The 20,715-nt window shown below is 42.1% G+C and overlaps 4 protein-coding genes and 1 long non-coding RNA gene across 7 annotated transcripts; 3 read left to right on the plus strand and 2 right to left on the minus strand.

Annotated features, from left to right (window-relative positions):
• Nucleotides 1-757: 757 nt before the first annotated feature.
• LOC130690952 (S phase cyclin A-associated protein in the endoplasmic reticulum-like) lies at nt 758-6,883 on the minus strand. Of its 2 annotated transcripts, XM_059497495.1 has the most exons (13): nt 6,831-6,848; nt 6,499-6,640; nt 6,298-6,444; nt 5,988-6,238; nt 4,697-5,920; nt 4,051-4,632; nt 2,880-3,977; nt 2,729-2,810; nt 2,546-2,657; nt 2,080-2,479; nt 1,820-1,975; nt 1,463-1,633; nt 758-1,325 (listed from the first exon to the last, which is right to left on the minus strand). In XM_059497495.1, the coding sequence occupies exons 2-13, from the start codon at nt 6,620-6,622 to the stop codon at nt 1,215-1,217; spliced, it is 4,458 nt and encodes a 1,485-aa protein (XP_059353478.1). In that variant the 5' UTR covers nt 6,623-6,640; nt 6,831-6,848; the 3' UTR covers nt 758-1,214. The 2 variants fall into 2 exon arrangements, with proteins under 2 accessions (XP_059353478.1, XP_057369813.1); XM_057513830.2 differs by having other exon boundaries at nt 6,499-6,883.
• A 278-nt stretch (nt 6,884-7,161) lies between these two features.
• On the plus strand, nt 7,162-9,729 carry LOC130690958 (arylsulfatase B-like). Of its 2 annotated transcripts, none has more exons than XM_057513838.2 (11): nt 7,162-7,332; nt 7,419-7,491; nt 7,557-7,643; nt 7,704-7,742; nt 7,821-8,008; nt 8,091-8,340; nt 8,407-8,564; nt 8,624-8,765; nt 8,828-8,983; nt 9,048-9,163; nt 9,220-9,729. In XM_057513838.2, the coding sequence occupies exons 1-11, from the start codon at nt 7,225-7,227 to the stop codon at nt 9,580-9,582; spliced, it is 1,680 nt and encodes a 559-aa protein (XP_057369821.1). In that variant the 5' UTR covers nt 7,162-7,224; the 3' UTR covers nt 9,583-9,729. The 2 variants fall into 2 exon arrangements, with proteins under 2 accessions (XP_057369821.1, XP_057369822.1); XM_057513839.1 differs by having other exon boundaries at nt 7,190-7,346.
• Nucleotides 9,730-11,709: 1,980 nt separating this feature from the next.
• Nucleotides 11,710-12,627, plus strand: LOC130690969 (microtubule-associated protein RP/EB family member 1-like). Its single transcript, XM_057513852.2, has 2 exons — nt 11,710-11,944; nt 12,036-12,627. Exons 1-2 carry the CDS (start codon nt 11,933-11,935, stop codon nt 12,498-12,500), a joined length of 477 nt encoding a protein of 158 aa, XP_057369835.1. The 5' UTR covers nt 11,710-11,932; the 3' UTR covers nt 12,501-12,627.
• Nucleotides 12,628-13,028: 401 nt separating this feature from the next.
• Nucleotides 13,029-14,114, plus strand: LOC130691434 (uncharacterized). Its single transcript, XR_009001227.1, has 2 exons — nt 13,029-13,553; nt 13,675-14,114. It is a non-coding gene; the product is annotated as an uncharacterized LOC130691434 (long non-coding RNA).
• A 207-nt stretch (nt 14,115-14,321) lies between these two features.
• LOC130691433 (collagen alpha-1(I) chain-like) lies at nt 14,322-16,544 on the minus strand. The gene is made up of 4 exons (XM_057514375.2): nt 16,502-16,544; nt 16,136-16,198; nt 15,005-16,049; nt 14,322-14,934 (listed from the first exon to the last, which is right to left on the minus strand). Exons 2-4 carry the CDS (start codon nt 16,145-16,147, stop codon nt 14,495-14,497), a joined length of 1,497 nt encoding a protein of 498 aa, XP_057370358.1. The 5' UTR covers nt 16,148-16,198; nt 16,502-16,544; the 3' UTR covers nt 14,322-14,494.
• Between the last annotated feature and the right edge of the window lie 4,171 nt (nt 16,545-20,715).

Consider the following 20,715-nt stretch of genomic DNA (forward strand, 5'->3'; position numbering starts at 1 on the left):
AAGAAAGCGACTTGAGCTAGAATAGGGAGCCATTTGAAAATAAAAAAAATAGAGAAAAGGTACAGTCTATACATTTATAAAAGGGGTTGCGTTGCAAGTGCGCACCGCACGCTAAGAGACGTGAGTGTCGGAGGGGAGAGATGGAAAAGCAAAGAAGAACGGAGCCGAGGGTGAGAGGGCTTTTAGCCCAACGTTCAGTAGAGCATGTCGCTGCAGCTTAACTCGATCAGGAGCGGCACAGTGGCGGGGTCTAAAAGCAGGAGCAAGCAAGCGGCCTTGTACATCTATCGACGTCGACGACCACTGTGCAAGAGATGGATTCTTTTGTTCCGAGTCCACTAGCCCACCCCGCTCAAACCTGATTTTGACAGATCAGCTCAGTCCTTCCCAACCAATCATTCTCTCTATCTCTTTCTCTCTTATTCCGACTCGTTCATCTCTTCGTCTCCCGCTTTCGTTCTGTCACTTTCGTTCGCCTTCGATCCCTTCTTTCTAGAGCTAAGGTGAACCCGGCAACAGCAAGTCACCATCAGCAGAACTGTAACCGACATCGGCGCACACGCAACTTCCGATTCGAAATTACGACGACTTGACTTTAATCAACTTCTTTTTATTTGACTATTTTTACCGCTGGAAAATCAAAGCAGCTAGTTCACGAATAAGGAAATTCTGATCGTATTAACCAAATCTTTATACCATCAAGAAAAAGGAAAAACGGTGCGCACGAGAATGAGGGGGAGGACATTGTCGTCACGGCTGCCGATGGAAAATGTTTATTGACATCTTCTAGGAGGGGGAGGAGGAGGAGTTCATAATAACAACTCCACGACCGCACACACACTCTCTACCGGGAGGCAGGAAATAACAATGGAAGTAAACGAGAGAGCGAGAGAGAGAAAAGAGAGAATTGCTAAGAGATTGTGCGTGTGTGCAGGAAGAAGAGCGAGGATAAAGAAAAAAAAACCGGAAAATAATAATCAATATTCATAACATCCGCCAGTCATGTTCGCACGAGGGGAATATTATTATATTGATGTTGCAAAAAAAACAAAACAAAAAAAGGGAACAAACAAAATATGAAAGATCTTGCTCAGGTCGGTAGTTAACGGATCAACCGGTTAAAGATGAAAAGAAATCAATTAATTCTAATGGAAATCAAGAGTAAACAAACAAAAGCTTTGAATAATGCCTAATCTGAGGAGATGATAAGTTCGCTAGGACGAGTTATCATTCGACGTCTTGACCGTGTTCTGCGTGGCGTTAAGGACAGTGCAAACGAGGTGGACCGCCCGGCCATCGTCGCTGTTGACATAATCCTCCACCATCTGTTCGAAAGCGGCGAAAAACAAAACTGGGGTTAAGACAAATCCTTGCCCATATCGAACCGACTGGCAGTTCGATTGACTTGCAAAATAGCCGTTTACAAAATTCATCGGCATTATATGCATTTATGTGTGCATACTTGGTAGCTCATCTCCTTTTGAAGTACGACTCGATTTGCCGGATTGTCGTGGCAGCAGGCCAGCAGGGTGGGCAGGAGTATGGCTCGCAGAGCTTTGTCGGAGAAATAGCCGAACGGCAGGCGACAGAGTTGCTGTAGCACAGAAGGCATGTGACCAGATTGGAGAATCATCTGAATAAACAACAAAAAACCACATCAGCTATCGCAAAGATCCCATTCAAATTCAAAACAGCGAAAGCGGATGAAAAATCGCTAGAGCCTGATGCATTTTCGTTTTTCTTGATTTGCAGGTGTGCTTACTTTAAGAGGCCTTAAAAATACATCCATATGTGTCGCACAGTTTCTATTTATACGTACTTGGTTGTCGTGGTGGCCAGTAGCGAAATAACCGATGCAGAGGATCGTCAGGTTGAGAAGATGGCCGACGGGTGACTGCACATTAACGCCATACCATAGGAGAAAACTTGCGATGTGGCGAAACTCGAGCGAAACTCCTTCAGCTCCCAAGATAGCCTTCGAATACCAATGGAAACATTCAAGATTAGCGTTGGTAATGGCTCCATCAAACGGGGGAAAGTGAGGCAAAAGGAAAACGTATCGACAACGTTGAAAAATACTTGGAAAGTGGTGAGGTCGAGAAGCGCCAAACGGTAGATCAATTGGAGTGCCGCGACGGTGAAGCGGATCGTGTTATCGGCCAGCTCGGCTGGACGGCCGGCAGACGATGAAGGCGCGCCTTGATGGAGCAGCAGACCATAAAGGGCGTTGACGACTCCGGCCAATTCGGTCATTTGAAACGCTTCGACCAACTGAGTCGTGTCCGTCGTCACGACAGCCGATTTGCCCTTCTTCGACTGGCCCTTTTTACAAAGATGCAGCAGATCGACAAGCGAGGTTAGGAACTTGAGTGAAGCCAAGAGTAGGTCGTTAGAAGCCGATTGTTCATCCAGCAATGGGCCTCCGACTCCGCCAACGTGAAAAGCCAAACGATCAACCAGCCCCAACGATACAGCGTAACTGCAAAGACATTAAAATTCGGGTCAATGCAATTTCTTCATACTATTTGCATCAACGATAAATTACCTGACTAAACTGGTAATGCGAACTGGCAAATCTGAATTGGACTGGGCGCAATTTTTTTCCGAATTCGACAGAATGGGTTCAACTATCGCCATCCAGGTATTCATGATAGCCGCTAAAGCAAAGACAAATCACGGTGGTAAGTCAACATGTCACTCAACGAAATGCTCCGAAACTGGCACATACTTGCGACAGCGTCCGACATCGGTAAGACAGAAACGCAAAGCTGACCGGAGGCTTGAATTCCATTACCATTTCCTTCCAGAATCTGTGGAATTCCAATATTTCGACATGAATTTTTTTTTATTTTCCGGGACAATAGAACAGAAACACGAACCTCTAGACGTCGAGCGAGTATACTTAAAAGCAACGGAGTGGCTTGGCTATTGATGATGTGAGTTGACATCTCCAGGTTGGAACGGGCAGCTAATCGTAGGCAGTTAACTGTAGAGAGGATAATTCGAAGCGGGGAAGAAGCTCGACCTTGTTCTTGTTCCGTTTGGTAAGAGGTCAGCATGTCTCCGACTACACTGACGCCACGCTGGACACCAAACACGAGCTGTTCAGTCGTCGATCCCTTTTCCAACAAGCGAACTATTTCGCCCCAATGACGATCGTGAGCAGCTGGATCGCGTTCCAGTTCTTGTAGAATGCGCGAAATGCGATGTTTATTGGCGCCTTCGGGCGGCACGAGGCTCGACTCCAACGCATTGCGTTGCATTACTTTTGATTTCAATTTCTTGGCTCTCTTTTTCTGCGCTTTGGCTCGCTTTTCTTTTTCGGTCTCCGGTGCGGATGCATTTTTGTTTGTTCCTTTACCAACATCTCCATCAGCGGCTTCTTTGTCAGCCGCATAATTGACGTCAACAATGAACTTCAAGTTGGAGCTTTCCGACTGCTCACGTGATGGCTCCTTGCCGCCGTAGTGGTTTTTAAGCGCTTCCATATGCTTTCTTCCTCCGAGGTGACTCATTAGAATCACTTCGCTGTGAATCTGAACGTCACAGAGAACACACAGACGCGCAGTTTCATAGTGAACGAGACGCGGTGCGTCATCAGCCCCGCCAGCTGAAGAAAAGCGCAAAATGGACAACTCCAGGGCTTTTTGGCGGATCTGTTCAATGTTTTCTTCGTGACGGCGTGCCGATTCCTCTTGTTTCTGCTGAATCTTGCGCTGCAGCTGAGACTGTGAGGCCTGGTGTGCCGCCTGTAAAGCGGACATCCGCTCCTCTCGATCGCGCTGTTTCTCTCTGGCCAGCTCTAATCTTTCCTTCTCCTTCTCTTGGTGTTCGCGATCTATACGCTCTTCCCTCTGCCGGCGCTTTTCTTGGAGTAAGGCCACTTTGGCCTGCCGTTCTGCTTCCAACGCCCTTTTTCTCACTTCTAGAGCCTCTTTGGCCTTATTACGCTCTTCCTGTCGTCGTTGCCTTTCCTCCTAGAAAACAAAAAAAAAAAAAAAACCTGATAAAGTAAGACGATCTGAGTGGCACTCGAGATGAACGTATTACCTGAAGACCTTGAATGCGCTCTTCTTGCGTCTGAATACGCGCAATAAAATCGTGTTGTTTGTTTTGCGCCTCGATCGTATTAATAAACGCAATTTCTCTTTTCTTGGATTCCTCATCGTGAGCCTTTTTTACTATCTCAGCCAGATGTTTTTGACGTTTTTCTTCGGCCCGTTTCATTTTGCGTTCCAATAGTAATTTCTTTTCTTCAAGCAATAAACTCTTGGCTACGCGGACTTCTTCCATTCGTTTTGTCAGCTCGCGTCTCTTCCGCCTTTTTTCCTCTCGGAACGCAGCTCTGTGCTGTTGAGCTCGAAGTTGTTTAGCCTCGTGCTGTTGAAATGTCTCGCACGGTTCAGCCGTGCGCCGACGTGACGGAGAGCTTAGTTTCTCGTGAACTTGGAGAGCACGACCTGGTTGACGAGCTCCATCCATCGCAGCCACCTCTTCCAGTTGATCCAGTAATTCCATTTGCTCAGCCCAAGAGCAGTTTTCCAGCAAAAGATGGTATTTTTCCTCCAACACTTCTCGTTCAACTGGCACCCTATCTGGAGTGATTCGGGGAATGCCTTCCGGAGTAGATGCCTTTGAAAAATGTGGCCATTATTTAGTAATAAAAACTCATATGTAATTCAATAATACGACATACTGGTGTAACATTGATTGGATCATCCCAAGCCTCGTCCCCTTCATTATCCGATCGTTCCGTTTCACGAATTTCTCGTTGAAGGTTTTCTTCTTCAATGGTTAGTGCTTCCTCCCTGCGGGCCATTTCTGCCTCTTCCTCAGCCACTTCCGCTGCCTCCTGGGCTTCATCTTTATCCTCATCACTGGACGTGATAATTGATTCATCATAACTGGATTCAAGAGATACGACCGGGTTAACAATAGCAGCAATAGGAGCCAATTGTGCCTGTGGAGGTTCCTGGTGAACGGGTGGAGAGGAAGCAGGGGCTGGCTCTTTTATCGGTTCTTTCTTGGGAGCTGGTGCGGTACGATCGCAAAGCGAAGGTAGTGATTGGGCTGTCGAAGGTTTTAGAAGTCCAGAGCGAGCCAATTGTTGGCGATTGGTTATTTTGGCTGAATGTCTTGCTTCCAACCGGGAACCGTAAACCATTGTGGACGCTCGGGTCAATACGGGGGTAGGTTTCGCTGGCGATGTCCTAGAACGCGTTCGACCTCGCACAGTCTCCCATCCGTCGTCAATATCCGTTTTGGTTGATGTTGCTACAGGTGGTGCGTGTGTTTGTTGACGTGCAACTGAAGCTTTAATGGTCGCCTTGGATAGCGGCTCTGGTTTACTTGGCTTGTTCCGAGATAGTTGTTGCGAAAGAGGGACATTTTGAACTCGCTGTGCCCAACTTTGTGCTTGAGTCGACTGAGTTTTGGTGATAGAAGATAGTTGAGCTTTGTGCGATGAACCCTGCAACGGAGTTCTTGGCGTCGCACATTGTGACTGAACTTTATTTGCTAGACTTAGAGACTGGACTTCACTATTCACTGCATTTTTACTAGCTTTTCCTACTTTCCAGACTGGTCCAGATTTGGGCTTGATAACGGTGACTCGAGCAGTGCTAGCTTGTTCAGCTGGCTTGCTTGATTTGGCCTCATTGCCTGTTTTGCTGATGGTTTTCCGTGCAGCAGTCGGTGTAGGTTGGGGAACTAATGGGATTGTAGGTAGTTTCGGTACAAGGCTTTCGGCCGCTTCACAAATCGTCTGTATAGGATATTCAGTTGTTATTAGCGCTTTTGCTTCCATTGCGGTTGACGCAAAGAATGATGAGGTAGAAGATTCTTCTTCGAAGTTCAGAATTCGTCTAGCTAGTCCAGCAGGAGTCTTTTGGAGCTGACCCATTATAGAAGCACAAGAAGGCTAGGAAAAGGAGTAAGAAATTGGGATAAGAAAACTGACAAAATATTCGTAATATAAATATGCAAACCTTTGCAGGAGAAGATTTTCTAACTTCCCACGCAAGTGAGGTCGGACGTTGAGGAGCAGGTGTCTGTTCATAGTTCCATTTCAATCTCAACCATTCAATCAAGTTCCTGAAATCTTTTGTACATGATTCTAATATCATGATAGCTTCTTTGCACTCTTCAACACTTTCATCAGATTCACAAGTCAAATAAATCTCATCAACTGCTCTCCTGAGATTTTCAAACAGCAACCCCCAATAACGAGCCTGCAAATCTTAAGAAAGACAACCCATTATACTGAAACCGAAGCATTAGATGGATAATTGCTTTTACCTGATTTTCTATCTCTCCCAGCTGATGCAGAGCGAATTCTGGAACGAGAGTTTTTCAGCACAGTGACTAGTTTGGGAACTTTGTGTTCTAATCGTACCAATAATGATTTGGGGTTTACAGGTGGCTTTCTCACAGGCACCTTTGTACCTGTTACAAGAACTAAATAATTCTATCTTCAGCATTTAATGATCTCATACTTACCAACATCTACAGCCATAGTACCCTCGTCAACACAAGGGACATTGAACGCCAGAATATTTCTTGCTGATTTTCCTTCTTCTCGGACGAGTAATCTTACTTGTTCCAAATCGTCGAGGGTGGACATTTTTTAAGTGTATGATTTCTATTTCATTGATTTCCAATATTAGAATACAAGGATTTAAGAACTCAATACCTCTATTGCAGTACAAATAATTCCTAAACAAATAATAATTTTACTAGGCAATATGACTTTAATGATCCATCAAAATCTTTTAGATGGTCAAACTGGGCATGTAATAAATTGCAAGAACCTTTTCTGAAAAAAAAAACACCTTAATTCAGTCAAGTGGACGAAGACGATCCACGATTTATTTTTCGTCGTTTGTTTATTCCCAAGGCCATCAAGCGGGTGTTTTTCACAAAACAGTTTCGGCAACCTGCAATAACAATGGTTCTCAATTGTTAATTTTTTATACTCACGAATTCTAAACAGCGAAAACTCAAGCCCAAAATTCTTTTATTTATAATTCTAATAAAATGGAAACAACGTCCCGTTAATATTTTTTACTTTTTAATTTTAATTATTAATGGGGTTTTATTAGTTGCGGAATCCATTTCGTTTTCGTTTCAGCTTTCTGCCACTTCAACCGCGTTTGGTTAGTGTTTACATTTTTTGAAGCGTGACGACAGATAACACTAAAAAAAAAATAGATCCATTAATTAATAATGAATCATTTTCAAGCATTTACTTTTTCAGTTCTCTTGTTGCCAGTTTGGGGTTTCACAGCTAAAATCCAGCAACCCAATTTAGTCTTCATCTTAGCTGATGATTTTGTAATAAGAATTCAGTAATATCAAACTATGCCGGCCACCTGTAGGCTGCAAAATTCAGATTTCTTTGTCTAAATTATCTAATATAGGGATGGAATGATGTCAGTTTCCATGGTTCCAAACAAATACCAACTCCAAACTTGGATGCCCTGGCATTCTCAGGTGAGTCAAACGATTTATCAAAGGTATTCTCAATAATGGGACTATTCTTAAAATTTGCTTTTTAGGTCTAATTTTACAAAACTACTATGTAACTCCTCTCTGCACTCCATCAAGGAGTGCTTTAATGACTGGAAAGCATCCAATCCACACAGGTTCGGGTGTCAGTATGTAATACTTCCTCTTGCCAAGCAATAAATTGAATATCTTTATAGGAATGCAGCATGATGTGCTTTATGGATTTTCAAGATATGGTGATTTCTTTTTCTCCTCACTCAACTACTATTTGCTGTTTTACCTAAAATTACACAATTATTTATTATATTCATTAGGATTACCACTGTCAGAAACCACTTTGCCTGACCATCTGAAATTACTTGGTTACAGGAATCATATTGTCGGTAAATGGCATTTGGGTCACTACAAAAGTGTGTACACACCACTTCAGAGAGGATTCGACTCCCATTATGGGTATTGGACTGGACACCAAGACTATTACGACCATACGGCTGTCGAATCGGTAAGAGCAGCGAATGAATCCCTTTTATATATTTGTTTTATTGTGGTTATTGTTAAATAATTTTCGTTGTCAAACTCTATAGAATGCTTGGGGTTACGATATGAGGAGAAATAATTCCGTGGATTGGTCTGCGTACGGAAAATACACGACTACAATTTTGACAGACGAAGCTCGTGACGTAATAACTAAACACGACGTTTCGAGCCCCCTGTTTCTCTACATAGCCCATCTCGCCGTTCATTCGGCCAACCCATATTCGCCTTTGCAAGCGCCTGAAGAAACGGTAAAAATGTTTTCTAATATAAAGGATCTCCAACGCCGAAGATATGCAGGTAATTTGTTATTTATTATGATTTGAATTTAATTCAGATTTATTAGTCACTTCTTTTACGTCTTAGCCATGGTACACGAATTGGACGTTTCCGTTGGTAAGATTGTAAAAGCCCTCGGAGATAAAAATATGTTGCAGAATACAGTCATCGTCTTTAGCTCAGACAACGGTGGTCCCGCTGCAGGCTTTAACCAAAACGCCGCGTCCAATTGGCCTTTAAAAGGGGTAATACATTTAAGAGGCCACTAGAAAATGTTATTCATTCTATATTTCACGTTTTACAGGTTAAAAATACTCCTTGGGAAGGAGGAGTCCGGGCTGCTGGTCTAGTATGGTCTCCTTTGATTCCATCCCCGCGACGAGGCCAAGTGATGTCCAATCTGATGGACATATCCGACTGGCTCCCAACACTTTATGAAGCCGGAGGTGAGTCTCAGCTTACTCCGCAAGTAGCCTGACCAATTGTTTGAGCACTATTTCCAATCCAGGTGGCAATGTGGCGACTCTAAAAGGATTGGATGGCGTAAGTCATTGGGGTACAATCCTATATGACAAGCCATCTGCGCGTCATCACGTACTTCATAACATTGATGACCAACTTGGATACGCTGCCATTAGGAAAAAAAATTGGAAACTAGTCAAAGGTAGGTGCCAGATCTATCACACTATCACCTAGATAAACAACAGAGTTTGTCCTGCGATTTAAAGGAACCACTTACGATGGTTCTTGGGATGGCTGGTATGGGCCATCGGGGAGGACGAACGATAGCTGTATGCATTCTTTTCATAGCATCGACGACGCTAGCCCGATCGAAAAGAAACAAGTAGGAAAAATATTCTTGTGAAATTGGCAACTACTTGATCATAGGTCTTTTGACAGTTACTGAAAAGTGATGCTGGCCGCTATGTTTCAAGGCTAGGAATGTCTATGACAAATAATCTTAATCAGCTTCTTGAAGATGCTGAAATTAAATGCGGTGAGAGACCGGTCGATGCGCACCCTTGTTTACCGTTGGATGCTCCTTGCCTTTTCGATATCGATCAAGACCCTTGCGAGTACAATAATTTAGCGGAAAAACTGCCTGACATTGCCAACGACTTGCTCGAACTACTAAACTGGTATAATTCAACAGCGGTCGCCCCCCTTAACACATTGCCAGATCCTATGTCTAACCCGAAGTACTGGAACTATACGTTTACAAATTGGGCGGACTTTGAACAGACATGGAACGTGTTATTCTAATATCTCCCCAACTACTTTCTCTTAATCGCTTTCAACACAAATACTTTGACCAATTGACCCAGTTGATATTCTTCTAGGACCCTTGATTAAGACCTTGAGGTGTAAAGAAGAAAAGCGAATGTCGAATTAGAAGATATAAAGCATTTAGATACTTACAAAGTTTTTTTAATAATATAGGCTGTCAAATTATTAATTCTTTCCTCTTAACATATAAATAAGTCGAAAAAAATCTAGTGAAACTTGCTAACAGTAACCGATTACAGCGAAGCAGGTAGCTATTGCTCAAGGCTAAAGAAAGGAAACGGGAGTGTCCTTGTTTTAAACGCTAGATGGGCAGTAGTTAGCAAGAATTATTTCCGGGATAGGTGAGTTGACAAAATTCTTCGTATTGTAACTTATTGTCGGCTGAACCAATGCTCTTTATCAAGGTTCCAACTATCCATTCCGAGCTCACAGGAAAAACCTGTACGGGTAAAACCGGACCGTATATAAGCACAATAAGTCAAACCGAGTTGCTTTACCAACACCGTCTTAACGAAAAGAACGTTATCCCAAAGCTGAAAAGACCAAATCATACTGTAGGTAATATTGCATATTATTTCCTGATCTTTAAAGCCTTACGTTCACATTTAATGCGCAGCAGAAGGACGTATATACCACGCTGATTTCCCTTTTTTTTTCAGCACTACGTGGGGTCCTGCGTGCCCTAATGGCGGTGGCAGTGCATCCTATCCTTGTGTGTGCAACCCGTGAGGCCGAGAAGTCACATCGGCTGTAAGAAATCCAATTATTGCTGGATATATCTAGAGTTTTCATTTTTATTCATATCGCTACAGCATATGCGACTTAAAAAAGGCCAATGTTTCGTGACAATCTTTCTTGATTGCATCACGGTCGGGTATCGGTTATGGGAGATACCTCCATCAGTTCATAACACTGCTGGCATACGGGATGATTCGCTATTATCGATTTAGGTAACTTCAGCTTTTCTACAAATAAAGGTTTAAGTGTACTGGAAATGCAATCGGCCCAAAGAAGGGTCCGCAAGGAAATTTAAATGCCGGCTGTTCCGACAACCGACAAAGGTTCAAACGATCTGTTGTAGAGGAAACCGGTGTTACGCGTTAATAATATCGACTTCAACCTATTTATCTTTAAATAGATAAATGCTAATTTGTGAGTCAGCTAATGTGGTGTTGACAAGTATCCTAGTTAAACTTAATCAATCTCGCAAAGTTCTTTTTCTGCCGGCATATCTGGATTTAACGTTTTTTGCCTTGAACAAATTTTCAGTAATCCATTAGAAATATTTTTTCTTTCCAACTTTTTGCATTGATTACGCATAATCAATCGTGCGGTAAGAACTGCGTGCGCATTTTTTTCTTCTTCTTTATTTCGACCACGTATATCAACCTTTACTTTTTGCCTTGTATCCGTTGTTGACTTACTTAGAAACACATTCGATTGAAGGTAAGAACTGCACTCGATGTCAAGCACAGCTCCTTTCGTTGTCGAGTTTTCAATTTCATTTATCAGTTACTTTTTAAAAAGTACCCGGCACGATCCGGCATTTAGGTTCAACACTAACTATTTCGTTTTACTCACGCCGAGTCGCTATCAACCTTCCTCTAGAACCGGAAAATCAAACGTGCCCTGTTTTCTTTTTTAACAAGGACGCGTACACTGTAATTCTCTGGCTTGGACCAATTTACCTAAGGGCAACAACAATCAAGTTTGTTTTTTGTTTTTTGTTTTTAAATCAGAGTTGTTATTCTGGTATCTGGACCACACGTTCATTATGCATTATTTGCCCATGTGCGCTGGACTGGTCACACAGGTAACGTTAGATGCATATTTTAATTCATCGCGTTGTAACTAAATTTACGGCAGCGGTTTCGAATGTGTTCGAGGCAGAGTTGGAACGTTTTCGGTATTTTATCCGGACGTAGGATAACTAGAAATATTAAATCATGTTTTCAACAATTTGCCATTTACAGTGTGAACCATAATATGGCATTATATGATCTGAGAAAGAAACGATTAACAAGGGCGCTACTTTCACTTAACATTTAGAGCAAAATACAAGAGGACGAATAGTTTCCTGTTTGACCGCCGACGGCCTTTAGTCTAGAAACTTTTCGTGTCATGTTTCCACACGAATATACTGTCTCTTCAAGGCCAGTCAGTTTAATGTGCTAATGTGCTGCGTATACTAGTCTCGGTATGAGATAGCCGAATACCTTGAATCAACTCGGCTATAAAAGATGTAAGAAAATTTCCAAGCAGCAACAGTCCTCCAAGATAGAAAGCAACCGTTGGTACCGAAACGAAACACTGCAACAAGACAACGATGAAAGTGGTGGTAAACCTTTCGCTTTTCTACACATTTCCAGCAGTTTTTCTATTGGGACAAACACTTGAGTAACTGTTATTTGTTCGGCTAACTTTGACAGATTTTTCTCGCGTGTCTGGTGACGTTGAGCAACCAGCAACAATTCCCTGGTTTAGGAAATCCATTTGGTAACCTTGGAAACGCGTTTGGAAATGCCTTTAACGCCATTTTCACTAACTCAGCCAACCAACTGACCAATTCGGTTAACAGACCAGTCAACGGACCTGTAAACCCAGTCTTTGGTTCTGGTTTCCAACGGCCACCTGGCAACGGAATAAATTCGCCAGGCTTTATTGCGGCTGTACGCCCTGTGCCTGTACCTGGTAGGCCTGAAACACTTACTCCAGTGAACAGACCTACACCTGCTCCCGTGAACCGACCTACCGCTGTTCCAGTTATTCCCGTGAGTCGACCTACCGCTGGAAGGAAACGTAGATCGGTCACAGTAGAACATCCAAAGCCAACAACAACCGAAGCGCCATCGAGTTATTGGCCTGTGCCCGGTGCAGGCTGGTTCTACGGCTAAAAAACTTACGTATTGTAACACGACTTTCCTTGGCAAACAACCTGTTTAAAATTGCCTATTGTGTCATATCCAAACTATATCTGTATCTATATTTAGAAGTAATACATTATTTTTTGTTGTTTATCATCCTCACGTGATTGAATTGTCAATCTATCCTTGAATCGAGCACCGGAAGTGGCGGTACGTGATTAAAAGGGTCATGGTAGTTTATACAAGCTTATTTGAGGCTAAATTGGCTTTCTAGAAACGTCGAAGTCAACAGAAAAGAAACGAAATCTGTTGACGTATTTTATAGTTTCCCGGTTAAAGATTAATGCGAATTAATTGAATTGCATTTGAGTAAATCGGTGAGAACTAGATAACCTAGACTTGAAAAGAATGCCTAAATAAGATTAATTATGAATGTAAGTGGGATGTTAAAAGAATTAATACAAACGTTGCCGTCTTTGGTCTTTATTCAAGAATTTGCTTAATTAAGTTTTTGGCAACATAGCAATGTAGACGCTTTTTCCCCTGTGTGTGCGTCAGTGCTTCTGTTTGTTTGAGCAACCTTCAACCTAGCTTGTGTGAGCTCAAGAATAAAGAAAAGTTTAAGAGTCAACACGTTGTTTTTTTTAAACATGGAAAATCAGAGATTTATCACCCTTTCACTGAATTTGAAAAGAAAATTCATTTCCCTACAAATTTGTCGATAATGTAGGTTTTGAAAAGTTGCATCAACGAATTCCTGTTTTCACTTCCGAAAAAACGCAATCTAAATAGCCTTCATCATCGTGACATGACACACTACTTGTGTGGACGTCAGAAATGTGATTGTGAATGCAGGAGGGATCACCGATCGAAGACGTGCCGTCTCACGTGACAGAAGCCGTGCAATAATATGCGATGGTGTACGTTTCTCTTGTGAATTTAAACTACCGATCGATGTTTGTTTTTCTTTGAACGATTCTGGGATATATAAAGACCACCCGAAGGCCAAAGGACATCACTATTTTCTAACCGACAGAACTGCAAACGTAAATCCAACGAAGAAGAATCAACATGAAAACAGTGGTAAGTTTCAATTCATCTTTCTATATCGTTTGCGATGAAAAATGCCTTACTTTTATATATTGCAATAGTGATTTCGTTAAACAAAGTTTAAAGGCTTAATATTATTTGGGATGCCGAGCAGGTTGTATTGGTAATTCTATTGGTGGCAGTTGTTGCCGTCATTGTTTCCGAAGAACATTCAGAACAATTTGCAGTGAAGTTAATCGCAAACTCATCAGATCTTGCCACAGCCGGACAGCGTTTTAGGTACTACAAAGTGCAATCCGTCAAGCTGACACAGCAAAAAAAAGTACCGAAGAAACCGAGTGGTTATTCTGGCTATCAGAGCGGATACGGTTTTTTCCGCGGTCGCCGTTTCGCCAACAACAACGAGAGCGTGTTTTCTTCCGACTAATGGCGTTTGAAAGTGTCATGCTCCCATTACACGAAAACGAATAAGAAAACGAGCAAAAAAAAGAATTGGTTGGTCCGCTTTGATATATATCATGTGTCATTTTTAATCGAATGCTTCCTCATTCAGTTTATTTTCATTCGTTTCGAATAAATTTCTTGCCAAACACATTTCAGTTTCGGTGAAAAATGTTGTTTTATCGTTTTTGTTCTTCAAGCAAGAGGATACCGTAATGGAATTATAACTAGAATTCATGCGTAGGTTTTTAAACGATTGGATATTTTCAATAGATATGAATTTTGAGTTGTATGATTGTTCTCAAATAATGGCCTATAGATTATTATTACGTTCCCCATATCCGGATGTGTTTCGATAGATTTGAGGGTTTTCTCGAATTTTATTTACAACTTCACGAAATTGATGAAAAACGGGTTTCTTTTCAAGAGTCCGCTCACACAGTAAGTGGGCACTTACGAAAACATTCGCGATTAAACGGCAATGAAAGCGCTACCAATTTTTAAATGCACAGTTTCCTAGGCTTGAAAAATGACTATTTTCCGTAGCTAGGTGCAGCCGGAAGCCATATATCGTAACTTGGTTGTTGGATTGCCGGAGGATGGTAAACCGCTGTGGGCAGTTCGTACACTGGAGCTTGGTAAGACTCCCCAGGAGCGCCGACAGGTCCTGGGGGCCCAGCGGGTCCTGTATACCCAGGTGAACCCGGTTTTCCTTGGGGTCCAATGGGTCCAAGAGGCCCTAGAGGTCCAACTGGCCCCGGACCACCAGGATATCCAGGTGCGCCTGGCTTTCCTTGAGGACCTACTGGGCCTGGTCCGCCTACTGGCCCAACTGGGCCTGGACCACCGGGGTAACCAGGGGGGCCAGGTTTACCTTGAGGTCCAACAGGGCCGGGACCGCCAGGATAACCAGGGGATCCAGCCGGGCCTGGTAGGCCATCTTTGCCTGGTTTACCTGGCTTACCTGGTGCACCTAAAATGACATAATTTCATTTTATTACATAATGATGCCAATAAAGAACATGTTTCTGAGGAAATGTTACCGGTATATCCTGTATAACCAGGAAGCCCGTCCTTGCCTGGAGCACCTGGGCTACCGGGAAGACCGTCTTTTCCAGGGCTGCCATTATAGCCAGGTGGGCCAGTCAGTCCTTGAGGCCCGGGAGGACCAGGAACTTTGCTTGGGGCACCAGGAAGCCCATCCTTTCCAGGAGCTCCATCATAGCCAGGTAGCCCCGCTTCGCCTTTAGGTCCGGGACCGCCAGGATAACCATTAGTGCCAGGCTTGCCAGGTGGCCCTTGAAGCCCAGCAGGGCCAGGAGGACCAACAGGGCCAGGGCCTCCTGAATACCCTGGTTTTCCATCTTTGCCAGGGTAGCCGGGTGGACCAGGAGGACCAGGGATTTTGGATGGGATTGTGTAACCTGGTGGACCTGTTTCACCTTTAGGACCTGCTGGCCCGGGGCCTCCATTATAGCCGTCTTTTCCAGGTAAGCCAGGACCACCTGGAAGACCTGGCGCGCCATTATAGCCGGGTGCTCCTTTTTCTCCGTTGTAACCTGGTTTACCAGGAGCTCCTGGAGCTCCATCATAGCCTGGTGCTCCCTTTGGGCCAGGATAACCAGGTGCGCCTGGTTTACCAGGAAGTCCTTGAGGTCCCGGTTTTCCAGCGTAGCCAGGAGCTCCTGGAGCTCCCGCTTCTCCTTTGTAACCAGCAGGTCCCGGAGGCCCGGGTGGGCCTGGTGGTCCAGCAATGACTTGAGGTTGGGTATAGGAGCTACCGCCGTAGCCACCACCACCGTAACTACTACCGCCGTAACTACTACCACCGTAGCCACTACCACCAGAAGATGCAGATGACCCAGGTGGACCTGGTGGACCGGGAGGTCCCTTTAACCAAGGAAGGTACTCAATGAACTTTTCCCATTGCTTCTGAATTTCTTCAATTTGCGAACTTCCGCCAGTGGAGTAAGCAGTAGCCGGATAATAGATTGGGGTTTCGTATACAGGTACAGGTTCCTCCGCAGGAGGGATCGATCCATATTGAGGACCCGCCATAGCAGATGCAACCAACAGTAGAAAGAATGCCTGTAACGGAGTATTTAATAGTCTGTTAGCAACTCAGTTTCACTTTGGAAACAAGGGTGTCGAAATATTCAATTCTGTTCACTTACAAAAGCCCTCATGGTGGCTGTTTGGTTATTGATAATCCTTTTTTCTGTTGTGTCAAGTTTTGCCTAAAAGGAAATTGTTATTTAGTACAAGAAATAGTTTTAATCATTATCAAGCGATCCGTGTATGATTTTAACAATCGTTATGCTTTAACAAAAACGCGTGAGTTTTACAACGTGAATGCTGTCACCCGTGTCACATTTCCTGTCCATATAAAACGGTCAATTAAAATTGAAAATTGACTGTGACCGTAGAAAGTTATCTGACGGAAGTGTAGTTAGCGGTTAATTGGTTTATCCAAGTAATGAAGATCCCAAAGTTAAAAGCTAAGGTAAGAAACAAGGAGCTGGACTTGACTGTATCCATACCTTTTTCTAGATTGACTCTCCTCAAGTTTTTCCCGACGAACACTGACATAGGTGAGAAAGCGGCAACGTCTTTAAATACTCTTCAGGTACACCAACGAAAACAGGTAGAAACTGTTAGCTACATTTTTAGAAAGGAGGAGAGGTATTTTTGTTAGAGATAACAAAAGTAGATTAAATAATCGGTCCAGTATCCACTGCCAAGACGTTCGATTGGCTGGTGAAGAAAAAGAAAAATGCATTTTTCGGTCCGTTTTGTCAGGGAAATCCGGAAATCCCCTTTTCAATTTACTTTCACGTACTGTATATTTTAACGCAAAAGAGAAACTTGTTGCTAGTGGGAAGGAATGAACGAAAATTCGCGCGCGTTTGCTATTCGATTTTACGGTCGACAGGAATCGATCATTTTTTAGAAACCACTGGTGCAAGCCTTTAGGGTCAGCATGTCACTGCACACACAGAATGGTTAGTATACCAGAATAAGCAATTATAGAAATCGTGGCAGCAATAGCTATTGGCCATCTTTGGAATGAGAGATTCACGGATGAAAACAAACCAACGACCTGTATAACTGGCCTGCAAGAGGTTCGAAAGAATTGGTTAATAACCCGTGACTCCGGTCATCCTCACGTTGAAAGGTAGCGGAGAAAGTTTGGCACAGCAAAATGTGGATCACAATTAGAAACGGTGCTGGAAGGCGTTACCCCTTTAAATCGCAAAAGAAACTGTATCAAATTAAATGCATCGTAAGCAGCATTAGCTATTATCAGCGTTATATTTTGAGTCCACTTCAAAGGTGTTTCTTTATTGCCTGCGGTATTGTTAACAGCCTTTCTCTTGGTGTTTGCGTTATTCAGTCATTCAGAAGAAGAAGACGCGTGATATAAAAAAACCCTGTTGTTTTCACCATGAAGTTGAAAGTTTTTTTTTATTAAATCGCCGCTTACAAAAGCCGACGCAAGAAAGCAAAAAAAAGTTTTACTAGTTACAAGAGCGATGTCGCCAGTCACATTAGGAAAGAGCTGATATAGAAGGGTAAAAACGGCCTTGCGAAAGACACCAAAAATACCAACAAATTTATTAAACTTGCTGCCAAGAATCAGCAGAGTGATCAGAATCACTCACGAGTTCAACGCGACGAATAGCGACGTGCGTTGACATGAATGTTATGCACTTCCGCAATCCCGATCGGTGAGCTGTTAACCTTGTGGTATTCTCGCCACTCGATAGTGTCAATAAGGCCCAGAAATCGGATTGAACAGCATAACACTGTTATTAGTATCACACTCAAAATTGAACGCTGATTCCGGGATATGTTTTTTTTTTAAATTAAGGCAACCGTTTTTGAATTGCACCGAATACTTGCGCTGTATCGCGCTAGCTGTTAGCGCGCCAGTACGTGACAGCATTAGCGCAATGCTGTACAAAAACCAATTTAATTAAAAAACGAGTGACTTAATGAAAAAAAGAACAATTTTCCCGGAATCAGCATCATTTATTATTATATTCTTTGATATTCAACCGATTCCGATGAGTGTCCGTTTTTGCAAAAAAAAATATTAAGCCCGACAAAATAAGCCCAACTTTTCTTATTTTTTCGTTTTTTACGTTAAATTAAAAAACCATAAGGCCCATTGAAAAATGAACTTGATTTCCGTTATTTTCATTCAATTCTGAATCGGAATCATGTATTTTAAATTAAATCTAAATTTTGGCCAAAAATGAAAAAGTGAGAAGGCTATAGCCTTACCACTTTTCTCAAAATCGGCCAAAAATTAAATCTCTTGGAATTCGCTGGAAATCACACAGTACAATCAAAATTTATCGCTGATTCAGAAAAAGCGACTCGTTTTCTTGTCAAGTTAGCGTGTGTTTTTGAATTACACTGAATATTCGTGCAAAGAATAAGAAAAGTCGGGCTTAAATTTTTTTTCTGCAAAAACCAGCACTCGTCGGAATTGGTTGAACATGACAGGATATACTCAAACTTGAATGCTGATTCCGATAAAATTGCTATTTTTTTTCACTAAGTCAACCGTTTTCGAAATACACCGAATATTTCTGCTGCATCGCGCTAGCGCTGTAGCGTACTGGCGCGCTAGCATTGTTTCAAATATTCAGTGTATTTAGGTAACGAATGATTTCATGAAAAAATAGCAATATTCCCGGAATCAGCATTCAATTTTGAGCATATCCTGTTATATTCAATCAATTCCGACGAGTGCCAGTTTTTGTAGAAACAAAGTTTAAGCCCGACTAATAAATAAGCCCGACTTTACTTATTCTTCCGTTTTTTACGTTTAGTTTAAAAACCATAAGGCCAATTTGAAAATAAATTCCATTTCCATGATCAGCATTCAATTCTGAATCGGAGTCATGTATTTTCAGTGAAATTTAAATTTTGGCCAAAAATGAAAAAGTGGGAAGGCTATTGCCTTCCTACTTTTGTCAAAATCGGCCAAAAACGACATCTTTTAGAATTCGACAAAAATTACAGGGTATAATCAAAATTGAACGCTGATTTTGATTCTGTGACTGGTTTTCTCGTGAAACCAGCCGTTACAAAAATAATGGACAAAAAAGATCGATCTCTGCTTCATCGCGCTAGCGCTGTAGCGTACTGGCGCGCTAGCATTGTATCAAATATTCGGTGTATTTCAAAAACGATTAATTTAGAGAAAAAAATAGCAATTTTTTTCGGAATCGGCATTCAAGTTTGAGTATATCCTGTGATATTCAATCAATTCGGATGAGTATCTGTTTTTGGAGTAAAATATTTTAAGCCCGACTAATAAATAAGCCCGACTTTTCTTACTTTTTTGTTTTTTTCGTTTAAATAAAAAAGCATAGGGCCAGTTGAAAAATAAATTAGATTTTCGTGATAAGCATTCAATTCTGAATATAAATCGTGTATTTTAAGCGAAATTTAAAATTTAGCCAAAAATGAAAAAGTGGGAAGGCTATAGCCTTCCTACTTTTGTCAAAATCAGCCAAAAATTACATCTCTTGGAATTCGCTGAAAATCACACAGGACAATCAAAATTTAACGCTGATTCAGAAAAAGCCATTAATTTTGTGGTTAATTTGGCCGTTTTCAAATTACACCGAATATTCGTACAAAGAATAAGAAAAGTCGGGCTTATTTAGTCGGGCTTAATTTTTTTTTCTGCAAAAACCAGCACTCAACGGAATTAATTGAACATGACAGGATATAGTCAGACTTAAATGCTGATTCCGATAAAATTGCTGTTTTTTCCCTAAGTCAACCGTTTTCGAAATTCACCGAATATTTCTGCTGCATTGCGCTAGCGCTGGAGCGCACTGGCCCGCTAGCATTGTATCATATATTCGGTGTATTTCAAAAACCATAGTAATGCCACCGTAGCAAAATTGTCTCTGCATTGCCTTTGAGCTTACTATCAAGGTCTAGAAATCGCAAAGCAGCTAAAAATATACAGTCTCACAAAAACCGGTAATATCTCGACGAGCCTTGTCGGCAAACGCAGAAATAGAACGAACCCGTTTAGGTACATTTTCATGGGAAGACTTTTCTTTTCATTCCCAATTGCATATCTATCGAACCCAACGGCTAAACTGGAAAAAAGGACGTTCTCTTTTTTTACTACCACAGGCCTTCATCTTCTATCCTAAAACAACATTTGTAAACATATTTGCCTACCTATGAAGTTGTATAGATTCAGTTAATTAAATCATTCGTTAATCAGTCAATTACAAAAATGCAAATTTATTAACTAAAGCAAAAAAAAGAGGAGATGCCAATTTCGGTAGTATTGATATTATCAATAATCATTCACGTGTATTGCAGTAGTCAACATTCACCCGACATTAAGAAACCAATTGCCACTCATTGTCATCACACAACCGGGATTCAAGATAACCCAAAGGCACTTTCTCCAATCGAAGATTCAATACGGTATTAGACGGAAAGTGCACGCAACATCAAACGTTGATACAATTTAAAATTGGGGGAAAACATGCGGGTAATAAACAAGTCAAACAGTGACGGTATTCACACAAAATTTTTGACAGAAAACACGAATGACGATTGTAAAAATGTGAGCTGTTATTATAAAAACAACAAATTTCTTGATGCAAATTTGCATTGGGTGGACTCGGGGTGCATGCGTCGTTCGTCAAACCCCCAAGATAAAGGACGCATACCATACTGGATCGTTCGGATTTGTTTTCTTTTCATC

Source organism: Daphnia carinata, chromosome 1 (genome assembly GCF_022539665.2).
Source record: "Daphnia carinata strain CSIRO-1 chromosome 1, CSIRO_AGI_Dcar_HiC_V3, whole genome shotgun sequence".
Taxonomy (NCBI): Eukaryota; Metazoa; Arthropoda; class Branchiopoda; order Diplostraca; family Daphniidae; genus Daphnia; species Daphnia carinata.